The sequence below is a fragment of the Sciurus carolinensis genome, chromosome 15 (genome assembly GCF_902686445.1).
Source record: "Sciurus carolinensis chromosome 15, mSciCar1.2, whole genome shotgun sequence".
Classification (NCBI taxonomy): Eukaryota; Metazoa; Chordata; class Mammalia; order Rodentia; family Sciuridae; genus Sciurus; species Sciurus carolinensis.
The window spans coordinates 44,581,200-44,601,941 of NC_062227.1; the positions used below are offsets into that span (position 1 = coordinate 44,581,200).

A 20,742-nucleotide genomic window follows, 5' to 3' on the forward strand; every position below is an offset into this window, starting at 1 on the left:
TACTGTTGAAAAGTAAAGTATATGTGTATGGCATGTGGTACAGGGAGAGTGGAATGACAAATGGCAGAGGTTGACAGAGGTCAAATAATGGAAGGCCATGCTAATTTTATTAATTTATATAGTGTGAAGTGTAAGTCTAGAATTTTAAATTACAAAGGTCTTCTACAAACCAATGAGAAAATACAAATACTCTGTATTTATCAGGACACAAACCAAATCCAATTATCTTAAACAAGAAAGGGACTTTATTGGCTCACAAAACTTTAAAGTCCGGAGGTAGGGCAGGCTTTAGGCACAGCTGGATCTAGGGCCTCCAGAAAAATTACATCAGAACTTGGTTCTCTTTCCATTTCAGTTGGCCTCCAAGTTTCTCCTCAGACAGGCTTTCTCCACGTAGTACAAATTCAGGCTTGCAGGTCCTTGATTCCTAGGATCTCTTTAAAGCCTTCTTCCAGTAGTTTTAGCAGAAGTTCTGTTGAGGGGTCTCCTTAGCCTGGCTTAAGTTACATGCCCATTTTTTAATAGCTGTGGCTAGGGAGCTGTGGGACTAAGGAGGCCAGGCCATGTGCTCACCAAGCCACATGGAATGGGTTCATCACAATAAATAAGGGTTGTTATCAGAAGATGGGAAAAAAAATGAACAAACAAAAACAAATGCACACAACTCAATACAAAAGCAGGTAAAAGAAATGAACAATCCATGGTAAAACTATAGATGACCAATAAGCACAAAAATAACCCCAACTTCACTATTTATCAGGGAAATGCAAAATAAAGGGCACTTTTTTTTTCTCTTTTGCCCAACATTTAAAGACTATCGATAAAGTATAGGTAAGGCTATGTGGGGAAAGGAGCACTTTCCATACAGTTGGTGAAAATATAGAAGCTTTCATGAAGGCCTTTTGGAAGGCTTAGGTGGGTCTACCACCAGACATCAAACCTTTCAACCCAACTATCCATCTTATAGGACTCCAACCTAAGTAAATATTTCGTGCACAAAGATCTGAATGAGATGTTTACTTTGGCAATGTAATAGCAAAAGAAAAAAAGTGGGGGGGATAGTTAAATAATGGTGTTTTCATAGTTTTAATTCCATTTAACTATTAAAGAAATTTAAAGACCTCAGTGTCCTGTTCTTGAGATTTAAAAAAAAGCATTTCAGATGTATGATCCTAGGTAAAAATAGTATTTATGTACAGCCCTATTGAAATTTATAGAAAGGGTATTAGAAGGATGTATACTAAACTATGGAAAGTGGAATGTGACTGGAAGCCCTGGAAAAAAATAGTCTCTTTGCTCTTATATTCATGTATCTTTTAAGTTTTGTATAATGAGAAGGTAGTCATTCATACTTTCATAATTAAAAGAAAAATGGGCAAAAGCAATTCACAATAGGAAAAGAAAATGCCCAGTAAACATATGAAAAGAATGTTAAAGATTTCCTCCTTGTTAATAACCAAAGAAAAGAAAGAAACAAACCAAAAACCACACATTTTGCCTATTAGGCAAAAAAATTCCAAGACACAGCATTGGTAGGAGTATAGGCAGTCATTCTTACTACTGAATGGAGTTGTAAATTCATATAATCTTTTTGATTGTATTTCTCAAAACTGTTAAATGTGCGCTCCCTGATCCAATAAATATACTTCTAGCTATCTGTATTACAGAAATACCCACATGGGTAGCAAAATATATATACAGGACGCTAACTATACCTGTTATTAAAAAAAAAAAAAAACTAATAATTCATCAATGTGGGGTTGGTTATATTCATGCAACAGTATGAAGCTATGAAAAATGTCTACTTCAATGTAGGGGGAGGGGGACAAGTCTTAGTGCAGCATTCATAAAATGGGAATATGTACCAATCTCATATGGTTGCTGAGGGTTAGAGTTAATCCATGGTAAAGCACTTTAATAGGTGCCTATACACAGCAACCTCCAAGTGTCATCAAATACACAGCAACCTCCAAGTGTCATCAAATAACATACTTTTGCTTAAATATGTATATGCCTAAATCTGGAAGAACAACAAACCAAACTCCCATCACTTCTGAGTAAAGCTGTGAAAGCATATGTCCTTTTTAACTTCACATTTCTGTACTATAAAAAAATTCAAATTAAAAAAAATAAATCAATGAGCATCTTAATAGCTTTCATACTAATTAACCAAAAAACAAAAATGTAAGATTTACCAACCAAGATTTAACAGCCATCGCTCATGACATAGGGAAAAATACTTGTACTTGGGAGTCCACAGAACTAGATTTGAGTTTTAGCTCTAACAGGAAACATGTAAATCATGTATCTCTGAATCTTATTTACCTAGTCTACAAATCTAGGTGAGATAGGTAATGTCTAATCCAGTGCTTAGCATGCAGATTATTTCAATATGTGTTAACCCTCCCTTCAGCTTACACAAATATAAGACACTGCTAAATGATCAAATATCAACTGCTGTGAATGTTAAAAGAGCATAACCTCCAAGAAAACTACAAAATTTAACAGCAACTAGCAAACACTCATAGGCTACTGGGAAGGTTGTCAGCAGTCTGTATGCTCCTAACATAACGGCTCATTTGCTAACCAAACAGATGTTCTGGTTAGGTCACTGCTTGGCAACCAATTTACTATGATTTTCTATATGAGCATAAGTGAAATGTCTGAATGAAATCATAAAATCACTACAGAGCTATTTTAAATAAATTTGTCTAGTTAAGCCTAACCAAAGATGGTGAGCACACATCCCATCACTACTTCTCCCTGTGTACCACCACCATCTGGTTGGTTTTCTGTTTTTCTTATCTAGTCACTTTCCCCACAAGCCTTGCCTTAGAATCCTATCTGAACTACGCACAGGCATCAGAGCTGGCAAAACAAAAACATATTTGCTGAATCTAATGCTACTTTTTCTGCGCTTTCACATCACCAAATATCTTTGGCATTTATCACAAATCGACCAAAGGGAAGCTTCCTCAAATATAAGATCTTAAAAAGCACAAAATTTCAACTTCTGAGAGATCACTCCCTTCTTACCTACTCTGATACCAGAATCCTGTCATCCCCGCAGTCTTCCAAATATGCCACCTAAAACCTACTTGGAAAGAAGCCAGTTATAAATAAATAAATCAATCAACTCAAGATCATTTTATCTTAGAGTAGAGGAGTTTATAGCTTTATTGGACATTGACTTGTTTCCTCTCAGTCACAAGGAGAAAAAGACCCCAACAAAAGTCCCTACATTTTCTTGTATAACTTAAAATACATTATATCATTACTACATATTTATACTTCAATAAATCTTAATCTATAAAGCACATTTCTTATAATTGTTATCAGAAAATCTATAAACAAGCTCCATTCTGCCTCACTTCTCCACCAGCTGGCCTTGTATTTATTCCTATGCTTTTTATCAGGCTCATGCAAACCTCATCTTCCATTTTAAAATTTGATACAAGCACCAGATACAACCCAAATCTCTGGAACTATGAAATATTTGGATTTGCACGGATCACTTTCCATAGAATTATGCCCATTACAAAAAGCCTTTTCTCATTCAATATTTTAACTTTCAGAGTTTTCCATTAAGCAGTAGAAACACAGTACTTGGAATTCTCAGTCAAGGAGTATATAATCCTACTACTACAATGTATTACTTTAATACATCTTTAAAAAATGTGTTAAGACTGAAAATTAAAAAAAAATAGTTCAATCAATTCTGATAGTTAATAAACTAGTTGTTAATAGCCTAGTTGTTTATTTTTAAAGAACAGTTCATTTAACTTAACATGTAGGTACAACCTCAACACTACTAGAGATCAATTAGTTCTTTTTAAAAAAGATTCATAAATCTCCAAACTGTAATAAGAATGTATCCTGGACTCACCTCTGAAGAATGCTGGAGAGCCAGCTAGCTCTTTGAGCTGAGTCCTCCTCCCCTTCCAAATACAACACCCTGGTAAGAGAACTATGGCTCTGGGAATCTCAGAGGTGACCTTCCTGGGAATGCTGACAGGGGAAAGAGGGTAACTACATGAAACAGCTTTATATCAAATCCCCTATGATTTACAGTGGAAGAAATACCTACCTATTTATGGTAGAATTACAGTACCTAGCACAGTGCCTTGTCGGTAGAAAATGTTTTAATAATAAATGCATGGCTGTTTTAGCCTGGTGTTCAACCCTTTTGTACCAAAGGAATAAAAATAGCAAACCTGATACTTGATGCCTGTTAGGTAATCTTCTGTCCTTAACAAAGATGAAGGCAAAAAGAATGACGAATTAGATCTTTGAGTTTCTTTTCCCAAAAGCCAAAACAGACCATTAACTTGTTTACATTTGCCTTTCAACATTACCATTCTTAGTGTTAAAATTTCTACCTTCAAACTTACAATTATTGTTTAAACTACTTTTAAATAATAAATGGGAAAATAATTATTTTCATTAGTAACAGGCCCCAAATTAAAATAGAATGACCAGTTTTTCAGTTCCTTGTGGGAGAGGGACTATACTTAAATTCATACATTTCAATGCAGAGATCAAAGTATTTGTATATCTTCCCCAATCTAGACATCCCATTCACTTTTTTGAAATTTTATCACAATCACTTATCTGAGATCTTAAGGCTCCTTTTACTTTGATGCTTTCAGTCATTCTTTATCTTCTATTTTCTCAAATGTATATTCTAATTGGGTAAAAGGAAACAGAAAGGTATATTTTAAAAAGACCATTTTTAAATTGTTTAAGATGGTTTTCAGACTTAATAGTTCCTATGTTACCCTTTAAAGTAGAAGGGAATGTATCCTTACAAAGAACATTTCAATGATCAACACAGAAATAACATATTTGTCTAGAAATGAAACTCAAAAGATAGGGAAAAACAATCAGGTAGCTCATTATTTGGAAAAAATAGAGAATATAAACATCACATGGAAAAATTAGGCATTAACACCTGAATTAAGTTTAAAATTTCAGTTTCTCGGCAGGTATAACACCATTTTTTTCAAGATAAAATAATAATGGTGAGTGAAGACTTTTTTATATTTCCCAGTGGATTTTCTGACAGTCAATAGGGAAAAAAACTATTCTATTATCACTTCATGTTTTTCTATCTTCATTTCTGAAGAAAAAGACCTGAGTGCTGATTTTTTTGTGTGTGACTTCTTAAACTTTCACAACATTCAGAAGTTTTTCTGCATTGTGTCTTCTCTGATGTCTAAAAAGATTTGAGCTTTGACTATAGGATTTCCCACACTGAACACATTCATAAGGTTTCTCCCCAGTATGGATTCTCTGATGATTAATAAGCCCAGAATTCTGGCTAAAGGCTTTCCCACATTCGAGACATTTGTAAGGTTTTTCTCCAGTATGAACTCTCTGGTGTTGTACAAGGATGGAACTTCTGCTGAATGCCTTCCCACACTCAACACATCCATAAGGTTTCTCCCCACTGTGGATTCTTTGATGAAGAATAAGGGCTGAACCTTGACTGAAGTGTTTTCCACATTCATCACATATATGCTGTTTCTTCCGGGAGGGATTTCTCTTTCTTTCAAACCTGCCCTTTGGAAAACAGGATTCTCCATATTTAAAAATTTGAGGAACACCTATATTGAGAGTACCAGGAACTTCATGAGATTCTACTGCCGAAGGAATTTCCTGTTTTGGAGCTAGTGCTCCATTTTCAGTCCGAGCATCATCATCTGAAATAAAAAGAAAATGCAAACATCACTGACTATTTGGGGAGTTTAAATGAATAAGAATAGTTTGTGCATATCTATAAACAGCATTCCGATAATCAGTGTTAAGGTTGCTTCTTCTCAAAAAAAAAAAAAAAAAAAAAATGACTAAGTAACAGCATAACATGATGAGATAAAAGGTTATATTGACCTACTCAATAAGCACACAAGAGCCAATATTCTTTTTAAATGACAGGGAGTATGATGGATCTGGTCATACCAGCTCTGGCCACTAACAATATAAAGTAGCACAACTCTCTTTATAAATGTATGTTTACCTGTGTGTATATATAAATAAGACACACAGGTAAAGGGAGCCTGGACCAGGAAAAGCTTCTGTGATGGACAGGATTGGGTGGAGTTATGGGAGCAATTCTCTTAGGGGAAGTAGACAGGGAATCATCTGATTCTGCTGGCTAAGGATGGCTTCCCACAATTTAAATTAAACAGTAATCAAGAGAACAAAAATGGTAGATTCTAAGATGATTTGGGAGATAGTCAAAGTGATATGGCTAGGTCTAGAAGAAATTTTATTGGGAAAAAAATGGTCATTAGGGAATCATAATGCTCTTTTGAGAAGAAAAATTAAATCAAAACACAAAGGTGTAAACAATAAAAAATCTGTCATAAAGTAGTTATTTCTGAAAATGAGCAAGACAAGGCAGGTCATAGCCAAGATTAGACTAAAAGCAGAAGACAAGTTCTGATAAGAAGGGTCTGAAGAAGGGCTGAGAGTATCCTGTGTTAACTGAAGATAAAGTATTTAAAAATTCAATATACCTTTAACCAATAAGAGGTTTCCTATAAAAGAAACCTGCCCTATTTGGTATCTGCAATGGTACTTAGAAAAACTGTTATTTCTAAGCTTCAGTGAGAGATGCCCAGTGAAGCAAAGCCTCAATTACCAACAGGAGGTACCATCACCAATCTATAGTCAGAAGTAAGAGTAAATCTTATTTATTGAAACTTCAAGTCTCAAAAACAAACAATAACAACAAAAAAAACCACTGTTCATATAGGGTAAGTATTAGTACTCAAAAAAGTGGTCAACAGTATTATGATCAATAAAGATATAAAGTCAGGAGAAAAGACAGAGACTCTGCCTTTGAAGGATTATGGAAGGCTGATTAACTGAGGCATGGAGACTTGAAGAACAGAGAAATATAAAGTGGGGACAATGGGACACAGAAAGAAATCAATGTCCAAAATGTGAAAGAGACTAGAGTGCTGAAACGAGGCTATTAAAAACAGGTAAGAAATGATTCTAAATTTTAGAAAAGGGAGAACTTCTCTACTCAAGAAAATGATACCTCCAAAAATAAAGGACTGTGATTCTCAAACATTCTTGCTCAGAAGAACGTCCCATGAAAAACTTACAATTGCAGATTTTCAGCAGACTTGATTTGCTAGCACTGTCCCTTTGCAAAGGAAGACAACCTGCTCAGACCTCATTCTGTGGTATACCAGAATTATCACCAACTATATCAAGAAATGATTCTCTAAGCAGTTTCAAACAAAATTTCATTTAAACTCAAATATAACATGAAATTCAGCCATTTTAAAAAAAACACTGGGTGTATCAAAGTAGACAAGTATGTAATGGCATTAATTGCCAATATAGAGAGAACAAATGATCTAAAGTGAATTATTACAAATATGGAATTTTAATTTAATTTTCCTGCATTCAGAACATTATTATAGCTAGAAAGTCTATTTTTGCATACTTAAAAAAAGAATTTACCCTGAAAATCATTTTTACAAAAAAGCTTTAAGGGCTGGGATTGTGGCTCAGTGGTAGAGCACTTGCCTAGTAAGTGGGAGGCACTGGGTTTGATCCTTAGCACCACATATAAATAAATAAATAAAATGAAGGTATTGTGTCCATCTACAAAAAAGAAAAATGTTTTCAAAAAGCTTTTAAAAACTGACTCTAGGTAGCATATTGAGAAAAAAAGTAGCTAAAAATTTAGAAAACCTCAGTGATATATAACAAACAAAAAGATAAGAAGAGGCAAGAAATAAACTTATTATAATAGAATTAGGAGACTAAGAGCAAATGGAAAACAGAGATGACAAATAAGCAATACTAAATGTAAAATTAAAGGACCTAATTTTGGGGTCCTAATTTTATATTTAGTATAAAATTGAATGACCACCCTATGTGGGTGCTGGTTTAGAGTAAGACAAATGCTAGTGTGATATGGCAGGTCTTCAGAAAAGAGGCTGCAAGGAAAGAAAAGACTAAGATGTCCCAGGGAGGGCATGGGAGATTTGAGGTTAGCAATCAAATGTTATGAAAAGAAGCAAGATTTTTTTTTTTCCCAGGAGGTGGGTAGTGCTGGACTCAAACCCAAGGCCTCGTGCTTGCTAGACAAGCGCTTTATCACTGAGTTACATCCCTAGTCCCCCAAATCAAGGATCTTACAGTACGTCTATCCAAGGAATCAGGTTAACAGTTTCCCCACCATAAGAACAAGCAAACAGTTCTGGAAAAAAGCCACATGAAGTTTTGGTCCTTACCACAGTGCCTTAAGGAATGGAGCTCCCAGGAAGCCCACTTGAGCTGGTTCTCCACAGCATCAAGCTCAGAACTCGGCAATCCCTGAGCTTCTTCTTGAGATACTATCTCCTCTACTAGTACTTCCCGTTTCCGACGACGGAGAGAAACCTGGAAAAGTTTGATTCTGGATCAGTTGATCTGGTTCAGTTGAAAAAGAATTTTGTTACTAAACACTCCTAAGAGAAACCATACAAAATATCTACTGCAGAGGCCCAGGTGGCCAAGAGATACAGACAATGGAGAGTGGTAAAGGAATAAGGAAGAGGGCATAAACATAATTCTAACTCAGTTGAGTGAAATTAACTCAGCAGTTTGCCTACTGCTATGTCAGTGCTTTTGACCCCAGGAAAAGTGATGCAAAGCAGGCTCACCGGCTGTCCAGGGTCATCTAGTTCACTCTCCAAATCCTCTAGCACTGTCACTGCCTCTTCTCCATTCTCTGGATGATGCTCTCGAACCCAAGTCTGTAGCTCTTTGGGTAGGATGGCAACAAACTGCTCCAGCACCACTAGTTCCAAGATTTGTTCTTTTGTGTGCGTCTCTGGCCTGAGCCATAGACGGCAAAGTTCTCTAAGCTGGCTCACTGCTTCACGGGGCCCTGGTGAATCCTGGTATCCAAACTGCCTGAATCGCTGCCGGAAAACCTCTGGGTCAGGGAGATGGTTCCAGGTGATACTTGATCCCTCTTCAACATCAGGATCCTCTTCCAATTTCACTCTGAGAATTTTTTCTTCTTCATCTGGAGTTGGGATGATAAGTATTGAATCTTCTTCCACTGACTGTGCAGACATCCTGATTTGTAATATTTCAAGAAAAGACAATAAAGGCAGGATAAAAATCCTCAAAAAAAAAAAAAAAAAAAAAATGTCCGGTTTTCTTCACAGGTACTCCTGTGGCACAGGAAAGAAAACATGTGACCAAAATACTAAGAATTTAGATTTATACTGAAAAAGAAAAAACATTTGTTCTTTTACTGGATTAAGAATTCCAATCAAAAGCCTACACCAGGCCTGGGGTCGTGGTTCAGTGGTAGAGCGCTTGCCTAGCATGGCAACTGGGCACTGGGCACTGGGCAGAGCCCATGGCACTGGGTTCGATTCTCAGCACTACATATAAATAAATAAAATAAAGCTCCATCAACAACAACAATAAAAGCCAGAGTTAACAAACTACAGCATATGGCCAAATCTAGCTTGATGCCTGTTTTCATGTAACACACAAAAAAGTCTGAAATTTTTTAATGGTTGAAAAAAATATTGCATGATGTGAAAACGTAAATTTAAAATGTCTGTATCCATATGAACTGTTTTATTTGTTCATCGTTCATGCTACACAGAATTAAGTAGTTTAAATAGAGACTATATGACCTAAAAACCTTAATTTTTATTATCTGGTTCTTTACCTAAAAACCTTGCCAGACTATGATCTACAAAGTTGACCAACCCTATTTCAACTATCAAAAGAATCCAAGTAAGAACAGGCCTACCTCAGGGTTTTCTAAATGTGCTTGAGGTTGGAACACATTATTTGCAAATCAGGGCTGGTGTTCCCGACTTACTCGGGTCAACTCAAAAGTAACTGCTTTTTTAATTTTATTTTTTTGTGATGCCATAGACCAGATGCTCTCACATGGGTTTGACCACTGAGATGAGTTACATCCATGGCCTTAACTGTTTTTTATTATCTACTTTAAAAGACATTTAAGAACTCCTTGGACTTAAAATACAGGGTGAAAAAAATGTTTACTTGCTCAGTAACATCACATAAATTGGAAAAAATACTACTTGGCATAACATGCAAATATTATTTGGTCATCCACCACACCATAAATACATTTAAGTTAATAATGATGGGAATTAATCACAGCAAATTCTATTAAGAAAAGGCATTCTCAAGCAGACAGTATGGTGGCACCGTAAGCCTGTAATCCCAGCATCTCAGGAGGCTGAAGCCAGAGTCTTGAGAGTTCAAAGCCAGTCTCAACAACTTAGCATGGTCCTAAAGCAACTCAGTGAGACCCTGCTTCTAAAGAAAAACATAAAAAACGGCTGGGAATTGTGGTTCAGTGGTCAAGGGCCCCTGGGTTCAATTCCCAGTACCAAAAAATAATAACAAAAACAAAACAACAAAGGCACCCTCAGAACCACTTTAACTTCTTGCAGTAGTCCACAGTCTTACACTGGATGACAGTTTTCCCAGCTTCTAACTTCAGGGAGTCTTTGTGCTACTTTCTGATCCTTTACTTAGTATTTGCACAGTCATGCCCAGGCCACGTACTGAGAATGAGGTACAGAGTTACCACATTCAAGGTCCACAATGTAAAAGCTGTAACTAACTTAAAACACACACGCGCGCACACGCACACGCACACACACACACACACAAAACTTTTTGTAACTGATCAAGACGAAGAATAAGAATCAGAAAATGCTTTATAGGACTGGCAATACGTAAGGGTTTAAATACTCTGGACGTGGTGGTCTTGCAGTCTACCCAACAGATTTACTCGTTCCTATCCCAGGACTCGACCTTATCAATGGCTCAAACATTTCCATATAATAGAAATTTATTTTCCTTTTAAGGTACATAACACTCAGCTCGTGGGGCAAGGGGGAATAACTGGGGGGCGGGCCTTGAGAGTCCCCAGTGTTTGGACGCGTGACTGATCCCAAGCGCTCTCGCCTCAGTCCAGCAGAGACGCGCTGCGTATCCCACCTCTGTCCTGACGTCCTCCAGCCCCTCCCACTACCACTCACCGCGGCGACCACTGATGACTAGAGGCCAACCTGCCACCACAGCGCCTAAGCCACGGCATTTCCGCCCGCGGTAGGCGGAACTACCAGTCCCGGCAGGCCCCGCGCAAGCTCGCCCAGTCCCCGCCTCCGCCCGAGATAACTCCCAGAACCCTCTGCGAGACGCCAAGGCCTCGAAATAGAACAAAACCGGCAAGGGGGGGGAGGGGGAGACGAGGGTTTTGGAGGACAGAAGCGATGCAGAACTCTCGGTGGATGCCTAAGGCTCCAGCGGGTCTCCCGCCGACCCCTTCCCGCCCCTCAGCTGCTGGGCGCGGAGACCGGGGCCTTTTCTCCGCGCCTCTTGGGAAGCCGAGAAAGGTCCCCGCCAGCTTCCTCGCAGGTTCCTGCTAATAGGTCCGCAGACCTTAGCCCAGCGTCCCCCTCCTCTTCACACCCTTCCCTCAACTCGCGCAAACCTCTAGCTCAGGAACCGCAGCAGCTTCGCAGTCCAAGGCAGACGCAGAAACGCTGCTTACAAGCCGTTTCCCAGAAGCCCCCGGCGCGGACTGCTTCCGGTCTGCAGGCCTGAGGAGGCGGAGAGAGGCAAAGCCCCGCGTTGCCATGGGGATGCGCTCTGGGCGGGGGAGGGGCGGCCTGACGACAATGACCGCATTGAGGCTGCGCTTGGCCTGGCGCCTCTGCTCGAATGGCCCCGCGTGTTCTGTTCCGTTTTTAAAAAGGGAAAAGGGGGAATGCTGCCGTTGAGAAAGTCTTTACGGTTTCACAAACCCTTTCATGCATTATGTCGTGTGATCCTCACAGTAATCCTCTGAAAGAATAAAAGTCAGTATTTATGAAAGCTTACGTGATGCCAGACCCCGTCCCTGTGCTTTACTTGTACTGTGCAGATTTTTTTTTTCTCAAAAATTCTATGATGTAGAACTCTTATTATGCCAATTTCAGGGCTAAGTGAGGCACAAATAACTTGCTGAGAGTTCCTAATTGACGTGGAAATCAAGATTTGAAACCAAGGCATGGCTCAAACCTTTGGTTCACACGGGCCATGTCACAGAGCTTTATTATGACCAATTTAGAGCTATCAGAAACAAGATGAGCAGATTAATAGTTTTAGCAATGATGCCGAATAAGACTATAAATGGTCAGTCTTATTCGGTAGAAGTGGAAAACGGAAAGGGGGTGGTGAACCCAGATAGAAGTTACAGGAAGGACGATGGGGGTGAACCGTGAGGGAAAGGAAAACCACAGCCGGAATACTTTTCAATGCCTGTGCTCTCTCCAGAACCATATATAAACTCCTAAGCTGACACACCAACATGGGTTTTTCTGTTATCAGGCCCTCTCCCATGTGGCGGGAGTTCTATCTCTTCTCAATTAACTAAATCCTGCTTTGTTTACTCTTCCCTTACTTGGTAGTTCCTGGATTTTATTCTCCAAAATTTCCAAGACAGGAACCCAGAGGAAATTGGCAAAGCGGGGAATGTAGTCTCATCTGAAAACAGTTTTAAGGTCACAGTGAATTTGTCGAATGTGTAGTCATCTAACTTCAGCCTGGATATTTTGTGCCAAAAAAAAAAAAAAAAACAGTTATAAACATAATCATTTAAAGACATAAGACAGAACACTTCATTCCCCTTTAAAGTCCTCCAATTGATCCCAACTACTTTTAAGTATGACATAAAAACTTCTTACATGGACCTGCAAGATCCTCTGTGGTTTGTTGCCTTTCTCCCTACTCTGACCAAAGCTCTTAGGCTCATTGTGGCCCAAGAGCTTCAGCCTCACTGCCAGCCTTTCCTCCTGGAAGTCTCCACACCTGCCATAGCATTATTTAGAAGTGATCTCATTTGTTTACCTGTTTTGTTTTGTTTTGTATGTAAGTCCCATAAATAGAGGAACCTTGTTTACCACAGTATCCCCACCCAGTCCCAGGATGCTGACTGATACATACAGAACTCAGTAAACTCCTGTCAAATGAATGAATGTGGGCTGGTCAGATTGCTGCCTTTGATGTCAGGCATCAGAAACCACACAAGGGAGTTCTGTTGTTTAAGGTCTTTTGTTAAAAGCCTAGGTCCAGCCGTCCAGAAACATTCCAAAATCTCAGGGGTTTTTTTGTTTGTTTGTTTTGTTTGTCCCATTCAGGAAAGTACTCTCTGAAAAGTGCCCTTAGCCTCTGTCAGATTTATGAATGAAAGAGCAAGTGAGAGAGCAGCTGATAGCATAGCACTACTGTTCACTCTGACCACAGCTCATCTTCCCATAACCCCTGCTAGCTCTCTCTTGTAGGAGGTTACAGTTTTTTCACTCTCCTGCTTGGCTACTGTTGGCATCCAGCTTGGCTGCACTTCCCAAACTTTCCCTCTTTTGTTACTACTGGAGGCATTTTTATTCTGTTTTGTTTCACTTTGTTTTCACATCTAATTAACATTGGAAAGCAAAAAGTATAAACATCAAACAAAAATGTTCACACAAGTTAAAGATACAGCAAAACTTTACAAAAACCTTTGCCTGAGATTCCCTGTTTTATTATTCCTAGTTCTTTCTAAAATAGTAAATGAAAACCAGAATGACGCTTTTCTCACTAAGTTACTCTTTTGAAGGTGGGGACCGACAACACCCATTTTGAAATCCTATCCTTCTGAGCCCCATTGTGTCAAGTGTTTCCTGAATAGTGGCCCTTGTTGAGGTCTTACAGCTCTAGTCAAGATAGAGCATTGTGTTCCTTTCGGCAGCCTGAGAGGAGGGAACAGCTCCATACCAGTGCTGACATATCCACACAGGTCACAGAGGCAAGGCTTAAACCACAGCTCATCTTAGTCTTGGCAAAGTACCCTGTGATCATGAGAGCTTGGGAGGCTTGTGAGCAGCTACTACAAGACCATTTCCCTCCCAGCTCCCTGTCTTTCAAGGATGCTGTCAGGAGGCCATTTCTCACTACTTCCTAGGTTCTAATGAGGCTTCCACCTCACCCCCTAACAGTACAGTGGTAGGCTATTAAAAGCTCAGCTGCAAAGTAGCATTCGTCCTTCAGCAACAAGTTTTCTGCAACTCATTTTGCCCCCTTCTGTTTTGGTGTCATCATTTGGGTTAATGAGATAGAAGCTCAGGGGGAGCTGGCACCTTTGACTACTTTTGCTTCCACTGTCTATATAAGTAATAATCTAAGACCAAAAGTACTCATTTCTTTAAATCTTTTAACCTTGTGCTGTCTGACACCAAAGATCTCATTTATTAATTAATGGTAAAACAAAGAAAAAAGACAGATACGACCTGGGTACCAGAGAGTTAGAAATGAATACAATGAATTATGATTCTTTCTTTGAACATGATCATCTTGTTAAGGAGATAGATAAGAAAACAGTTTCTGTAAGGCAGTGCAGAAGGGTGTCAATAGAGAAGAACAGAATACCACCAGGGCACTTAAATGAGTTAGTGTGCCCAGAAAAGGCAGACACCCCGAGATGGAGGAGGGGAGTGTTATCAGACTCTACCCAAAACAGTCTTTCCTTGGCTGTTCTCTAACAATTAATTTGGTGCTCTCAGTCTTTCAGCTGGACATTTTAAGTACTCTTGTGGTGGAGATACCAGACCTGATAATAAAATATAAGAATGTTATGATAAAGAATTAGTGCCGTGGAAAGGGTTAATTTTCCCCCTCCCCTCTTCCAGCCTCTCTTCAGGGACCCTAATTAACCATGACTCCCTGAAAATAGCTATCTCTAGGAAGTCCGACAACTCTTGATATGTAAACATCTCTGTGACAGGCTTCAAGGCCAGAGATGCAACAGACACCTGTGAAATTTCTTCTTATAGTTTGTATAAGAAATTTCTTCTTATACTTTGTAAACCTTTTAGGAATGTATTAATTGCTAGTATAAATTTTAGATCACTATATCAATTAACTCTAAACTATAACCTTGTAGGCTTAGTTCTTAGAAATATACCTCTTAGGGAGATGAACTCAAATCTTTAGTTACTGCTGCCTGTGGAAAGAGATACTTCATAACACAAGTGTTTTACTGTCTTAGTCCTGCACCTGTAAACTATTTATTGTAAAATTTCTTACAAGATCCTTGGTCATGAAGTTTAAGAATTCTAACCCTCTGATGTTGTAATGGTTAAGGAATGATGTCAAATTTCCTATAAAAAACCCCCTGTGACCCTAGCCTGGGGCCCAGAACTTCAGAGTACTAGCTCATTGGGTCCAACAGGGCAGAAATAAACCTGAGTCCCCCAACTCTCCAAGACATGCTTGGTTTCTCGCTGAGCGCAATTTCCATATTACTCCTCCTTTTGAACCAGTAAGTGCAGTGGCACCTGAAGTCTTTGGATTACAAGTGATTGCAAACCCAACACTGGCAGATATTTGTTTGCTTCCTACATAAAGCCCACCTCCTTACTTCTGGCACACCCTGATGTTTTGGATTTGTGGAGGTAGGCAATAATATGCCCAGCCATAGGCAACAACTGTGATTGAGTTAAGATAGCCATAACCATCCTGTTTCCTTTTGCTTGATAATCACTTTGCCTTCCTGGCAGCTGATAATAAAATGAAATTATAAGAATATTATGATAAAGAATTAGTGTCATATGATTCAGTTCTAGTCAGTGAGATGTACAGGAAGTAGTTTTTGTGTTCCAAAAAAAGTTATCCAATTCATTTAAGTTGTCAAAGTTGTTGGTATATCATTGTTCATATTTCCTTAACATCCTTTTACTGTCTATAAGACTTACAGTGATGTCCCCCTCTTTTGTTCCTGAAATTGGTGGTTTCTGGTTTCCTTTTCTTGATCAGCTTTGCTTGAGATTTATCAACTTTATTAATTTTTCAAAGAATCAACTTTTGACCTTACATGTCTTCTTTGTGAAATTTTGCTTTTTTAAAAAAAAAAATAACACGGTAAATTTGATATTTTTTTGTTGTTGGTATATAGTTCTGTGAGTTTTAAGACATACATAGAATTATAAAACTGTCACCAAAACCATGATACAGAACAGTTCCATCTCTATAAAAATGTACTAAGAAACTCTGCTAAGGTGTATTCACCTTTCCAGCATCCCTAATCCATGGCAGCCATTGATTTGCTCTCCATCACAATAGTTTTGACTTGTCAAGAAGTAATATAAATGGAATCATAAAATATGTAATCTCTTAAGACGTTTCTTTCTATTAGGTAGAAGCTAGCAATAAGCAGTGAATTGCAGGCAAGGTCACAAGTGTTCTTCAAATTACTTTAGGGCCTTCTTTAAAAGACTTCCAAAGTAGATGAGAATGCAAAGGGTGGTAGTTAATTTGTACGAAAACAGAAGCAAGGGAGCTAGTTGGAAATCACATCAAGAGAAAAGGATTAATGGCACTAACAGGGTCCATTGATGTTGATGTGAAGCTAGGAATTATGGCTATTAGTGTCTCCAGTTGTCTGGAAAACTTTCCTTTACTAGTGCAGGCGCACTAAGGAAACTTCTGACCAGTTTCTGACCCCAGTGCCCACATTAACACGGGATTGACTTGTACATGAAGCTCCCCTAAATAGATTGGCCACCATGACAGTTACAGAGAGAAACCACTAAGGTTAAAAAACTCCACTGCCTGATGTGAAGGAGGAGTTAAACACCTGATTAGCAGAGAGTTCAGAAGGTGGTCCCCAACTCTCCTGATAAACATCAAACAGTAATAAATTTGGAGACATCATTGTCTTCTTTGTCATTCTCTACTTGGAGACAACCTACGCTCTCTCTTGAGGGTCCTCTCTGCTTGGGCCTTAGAAAAAAAATGTGACTCAGTTCGGGTCCCTTGAATCCAGGGGAGCAAGCACTCTGGGATGCCCAGTCTGAGTCGCAGCCCAATGACTGCACCCAGAAAACCACTCTGGACATGGGAACTCACACAAGAGATTTTATTAGGCAGACGACCAGAGTGCCCGCTCTTGGGGTTAGGAGAGAGAAAATGGCGAGGGAGCTTCTCTTAAGTAGTGGAATTTCATGGGCTAATAACAACGAACCAATGGCTGGTGAGAAGGTTCACCGGCTAACAATCTGGACCAATGACTTAACTAGAAAGTTCACAGGCTAGCAATCTAGGTTGTACAATGGTGTGGGGGAGGGAGAATAATGGCGGCAGCAAAATAGCAGATCTGTTGCCAATAAGCCTCACTTTGCTTTTACTTTACTTTCATTTATAATAAAGTTCCCTTGCATGGCTTTTGGTGTCTAACTTTAAATATTTCTTTCCACAGAACACAAGAACCCAGGTTTGGAGTTTCAGTTCCCTGCTTTCCTGTGACATTTCATTCAGCCCAATGTTTTTGAGAATCACCTTTATTGTATGTGTCCATATTTTATTGCTGAATATTGCTGCTGAATAACATCTACTTGTATGTATCAAAGTTGCTTATTCATTCAACCACAAAAGGACTTTTAGGTTATTTCTGGATTGAGGCAATTATAAAATAAAGCATCTATAAACATTGGCAATGAATTAGTGGTGGGTTCTGCCCCAAGGTCTGACCCCTCCAGAGTCCCCTGTCCCCCATGCTCATCCACAGTGTGCAGTGGTGGTGGGGTGAGTGCTACCTGTCACAACCCTGGGGATGAAACCTGGTACCTTGGACTTGTGTTCCTAGCCTCTTGTCAGAGATTGTGAAAGTGTGGATCCTTAGCTAAAAGCAGAAAAAAGTCTCTAAAAGACTGAGTTGGGACTCCTAGAAGCTGGCAATGAAAGGATGAAGTAATATGCATATTTCAGGGAAAAATAAGTTGTGATAATTCTGAACCTATGAGCAATTAACAAAGTGGTTTCTATCTACTAAACATATTTTCTAAAAGCAGGACCATAGTTGGGTAGGGTGGTATACACCTATAATCCCAGCGGGTCGGGAAGCTAAGGCAGAAGGATCGTAAATTCAAAGTCAGACTCAGCAACTTAGTAAGACCCTAAGCAACTCAGTGAGACCCTGTCTCTAAATAAAATATTAGTAAAGGGCTGGGGATGTGGTTCAGTGGTGCTCAACTGGGTTCAACCTCAATACCAAAAAAATTAAAAATAGAAGCAAGGCCATAAAAGCTTCGGGCATTGTTGGAGACCATGTTTTGGTGTAAAAATTATTAAAATGGGTGATGCATTTGTACATGGAGAAAGAAATGTTGTTATCATGAGCCCCTGGACAAGAATGGACTGGATATACTTGTGGAATTGTCTGATGAGATATAACTATCTCAGAATGGAGAAAATCGACCTCAAAGCCAGTCTCAAAAGTGTTCCTGGATTTGGTTGGGCCATGCAGGCTGTGCCTGTATCTTTATTCAAAGGAAGTGGAAGGATGACAAAAGCCATTTTGAAGATATGCTTATTTTTGTAATATTCTTGAACTACATCAGTTCCTCATATTCCCAGAAGGGACTGATTTTACAGAAAACAGTAAAGTTCAAAGTAGTGATTTTGCAGAAAAGAAGGGACTTCAGAAATATGAATATGTTTTACAGCCAAGAACTATAGGCTTTACTTTTGTGGTAGACAGTCCAAGAGAAGGTAAGAATTTTGATGCTGTCCTGAACCTCACTGCAGCATATCCCAACATTCCTTAAACAAAGAAGCACCTCCTTCATGGGAACTTCCCCAAGGAAATCCACTTTCACACCCCCAACATACAGTATGTCACATGTCCAAGAAAACCCTTTAGCTCTGGTGCTATATGTGGTGGAAGGAGAAGAAAGAGAGGATGCATTCTTCTAAGAAGGGCAGAAGATTTTCTTACTGCACAGAGTGTAATTTTGCTTTGCAAATCTGAGCTCAGGGCCCTCGTGGTCAAATTGCTTTCTATACTGTACTGGACCCTGTTCAACCCTGCAAGCTGCCTGCTCATATATCTGTACATTCTTGTTGGGCAATATTTTATAATTACTGTTGTAATCTTCATGCTGCAAGACAGAACATTCAGTGATTGGAAATTATTGAACTTGCATATTACCATCTTTTTACACAAGTAGCCACATTTAAATTTGAAGAAAAACAAGTGAAATGATAAGGCTCACAATGTTAAAACCTAAGGGATGTTTGGAAAATGTTCTAAACTTTTGTAAACAGAGATGCATTTTGGCATGACTATCAAATATTTCTTACTATCATTATTATTTGTTAAAGATATTTTGCACTTAAAAAATAAAATGTGAGTCCTCTAACTACCTTCTTTTAAAATTGTCTTAATAATTCTAGTTCACTTAGCATTCCATATAACTTAGAAATCAACATACCTACATCTACAAAAATATCCTGCTATAATTTCTATTGAGATTCCATTAAATCTATTGACTAAGCAAATATTGACAAGTTAATTATACTGAATCTTCCAATCCATGAGCACTCTACAGCTCTCAATTTATTATTATTTTCTTTATTGGTATTTTGCAGATTTAATATACAGATCATGCCTATATTTTGTTCAATTTATTCTTAAGTACTTAACTGTTTTTTAACTATTTAAAATGGTATTTAAAATTTTAAATGTATAATTTTTCATTACCTGTATATATAATTGATTTTTTGTGTATTGACTTTTGCTATGAATTGTGTGCTCACCAAATCCTCATGTGATGATATTTGGAATTGAGGTCTTTGGGAAGTAATTCAACCACGAGAGTAGAGCCTTATCAGTAGTAGAGCTCTTATAAGAAGATACACAACACAAATGTTTATGCGTTCTTTCTCTCTCTCTCTCTCTCTCTCTCTCTCTCTCTCTCTCTCTCTCTCCCCACACACACACTCTCTCTTTACCTTGTGAAGATACAGCAAGAAGGTATTCCTCTGTAAACCAGAAAGAGCGCCCTCACCAGCCACTGAGTCAATTGGCATCTTGATCTTGAACTTCCAAGCCTTCAGAATGTTAAGGCATTACTTTCTGTAAGGCACCCAGTTTGTGGTATTTTTTGTTATAACAGCCTGAACTGAGTAAGAACTTTGTGTGTTGTACCTCTCTGAACTCTGTTATTACTAATAGTAGCCTTTTTATAGACTCAAGAGAATTTCCTATATAAGTAATCATGCTACCTGCAAATAGGAAAAATTTACTTTTTGACTTCCAATCTGTGTAGGACTTCCAAAACAATGTTGAATAGAAGTGTAAAAGTGAACACTCTTACTTTGTTCTCAATTTTAGGGGGGAAAGTAGTCAGTCTTTCATACTTAACTTATTAACTCTAATTTTTCAGTAGATGTCTTTTATCACTTTGAGGAAGTTCCCCTCTATTCTTGTCATAAATGAATGTTGAATTTTGTCAAATGCCTTTGTGTATCAATTAATATAACCATGTAGTTTTTTTTTTTCTCTTGAGACTAGGGTACTAATTTAGTGGATTACTGGACTGATTTTTAAATACCAAGATGACCTTATAGTCCTGGAATAAAGCCTACTTGGTCCCATTGGAGTTTTTCCTACTGTTCTTTTTTTTCAATCTTATCATCTGTTATTTAGGTTAGATAATTTCTTCTGATCATTTCTTTAGTTGTCTCCATCCTTCAACTGAGCCCATCCAGTAATACATTTATTTTGGTTGTCATATTTTTCAGTTCTAAAATTTCCATTTGGTTCTCCTTTATATTCTTTTATTTCTTTGTTCCTTTCCTGAGAGTTATCCTTCCATTAATTTACCCCTACTCTTAGGCATGGTTAAAACCTGCTTTAAAGGATTTTTC

General features: G+C 38.4%; 1 protein-coding gene and 1 pseudogene across 2 annotated transcripts; one reads left to right on the forward strand and one right to left on the reverse strand.

Annotated features, from left to right (window-relative positions):
* Window positions 1–217: 217 nt before the first annotated feature.
* On the reverse strand, window positions 218–11,600 carry Znf24 (zinc finger protein 24). 2 transcript variants are annotated; one of them, XM_047526322.1, is made up of 4 exons: window positions 11,510–11,600; window positions 8,670–9,090; window positions 8,259–8,406; window positions 218–5,702 (listed from the first exon to the last, which is right to left on the reverse strand). In XM_047526322.1, the coding sequence occupies exons 2-4, from the start codon at window positions 9,087–9,089 to the stop codon at window positions 5,164–5,166; spliced, it is 1,107 nt and encodes a 368-aa protein (XP_047382278.1). In that variant the 5' UTR covers window position 9,090; window positions 11,510–11,600; the 3' UTR covers window positions 218–5,163. The 2 variants fall into 2 exon arrangements, with proteins under 2 accessions (XP_047382278.1, XP_047382277.1); XM_047526321.1 differs by lacking the exon at window positions 11,510–11,600 and having other exon boundaries at window positions 8,670–9,194.
* Window positions 11,601–12,170: 570 nt separating this feature from the next.
* Window positions 12,171–19,070, forward strand: LOC124965371 (lysocardiolipin acyltransferase 1-like; annotated as a pseudogene).
* The last annotated feature ends 1,672 nt before the right edge of the window (window positions 19,071–20,742 follow it).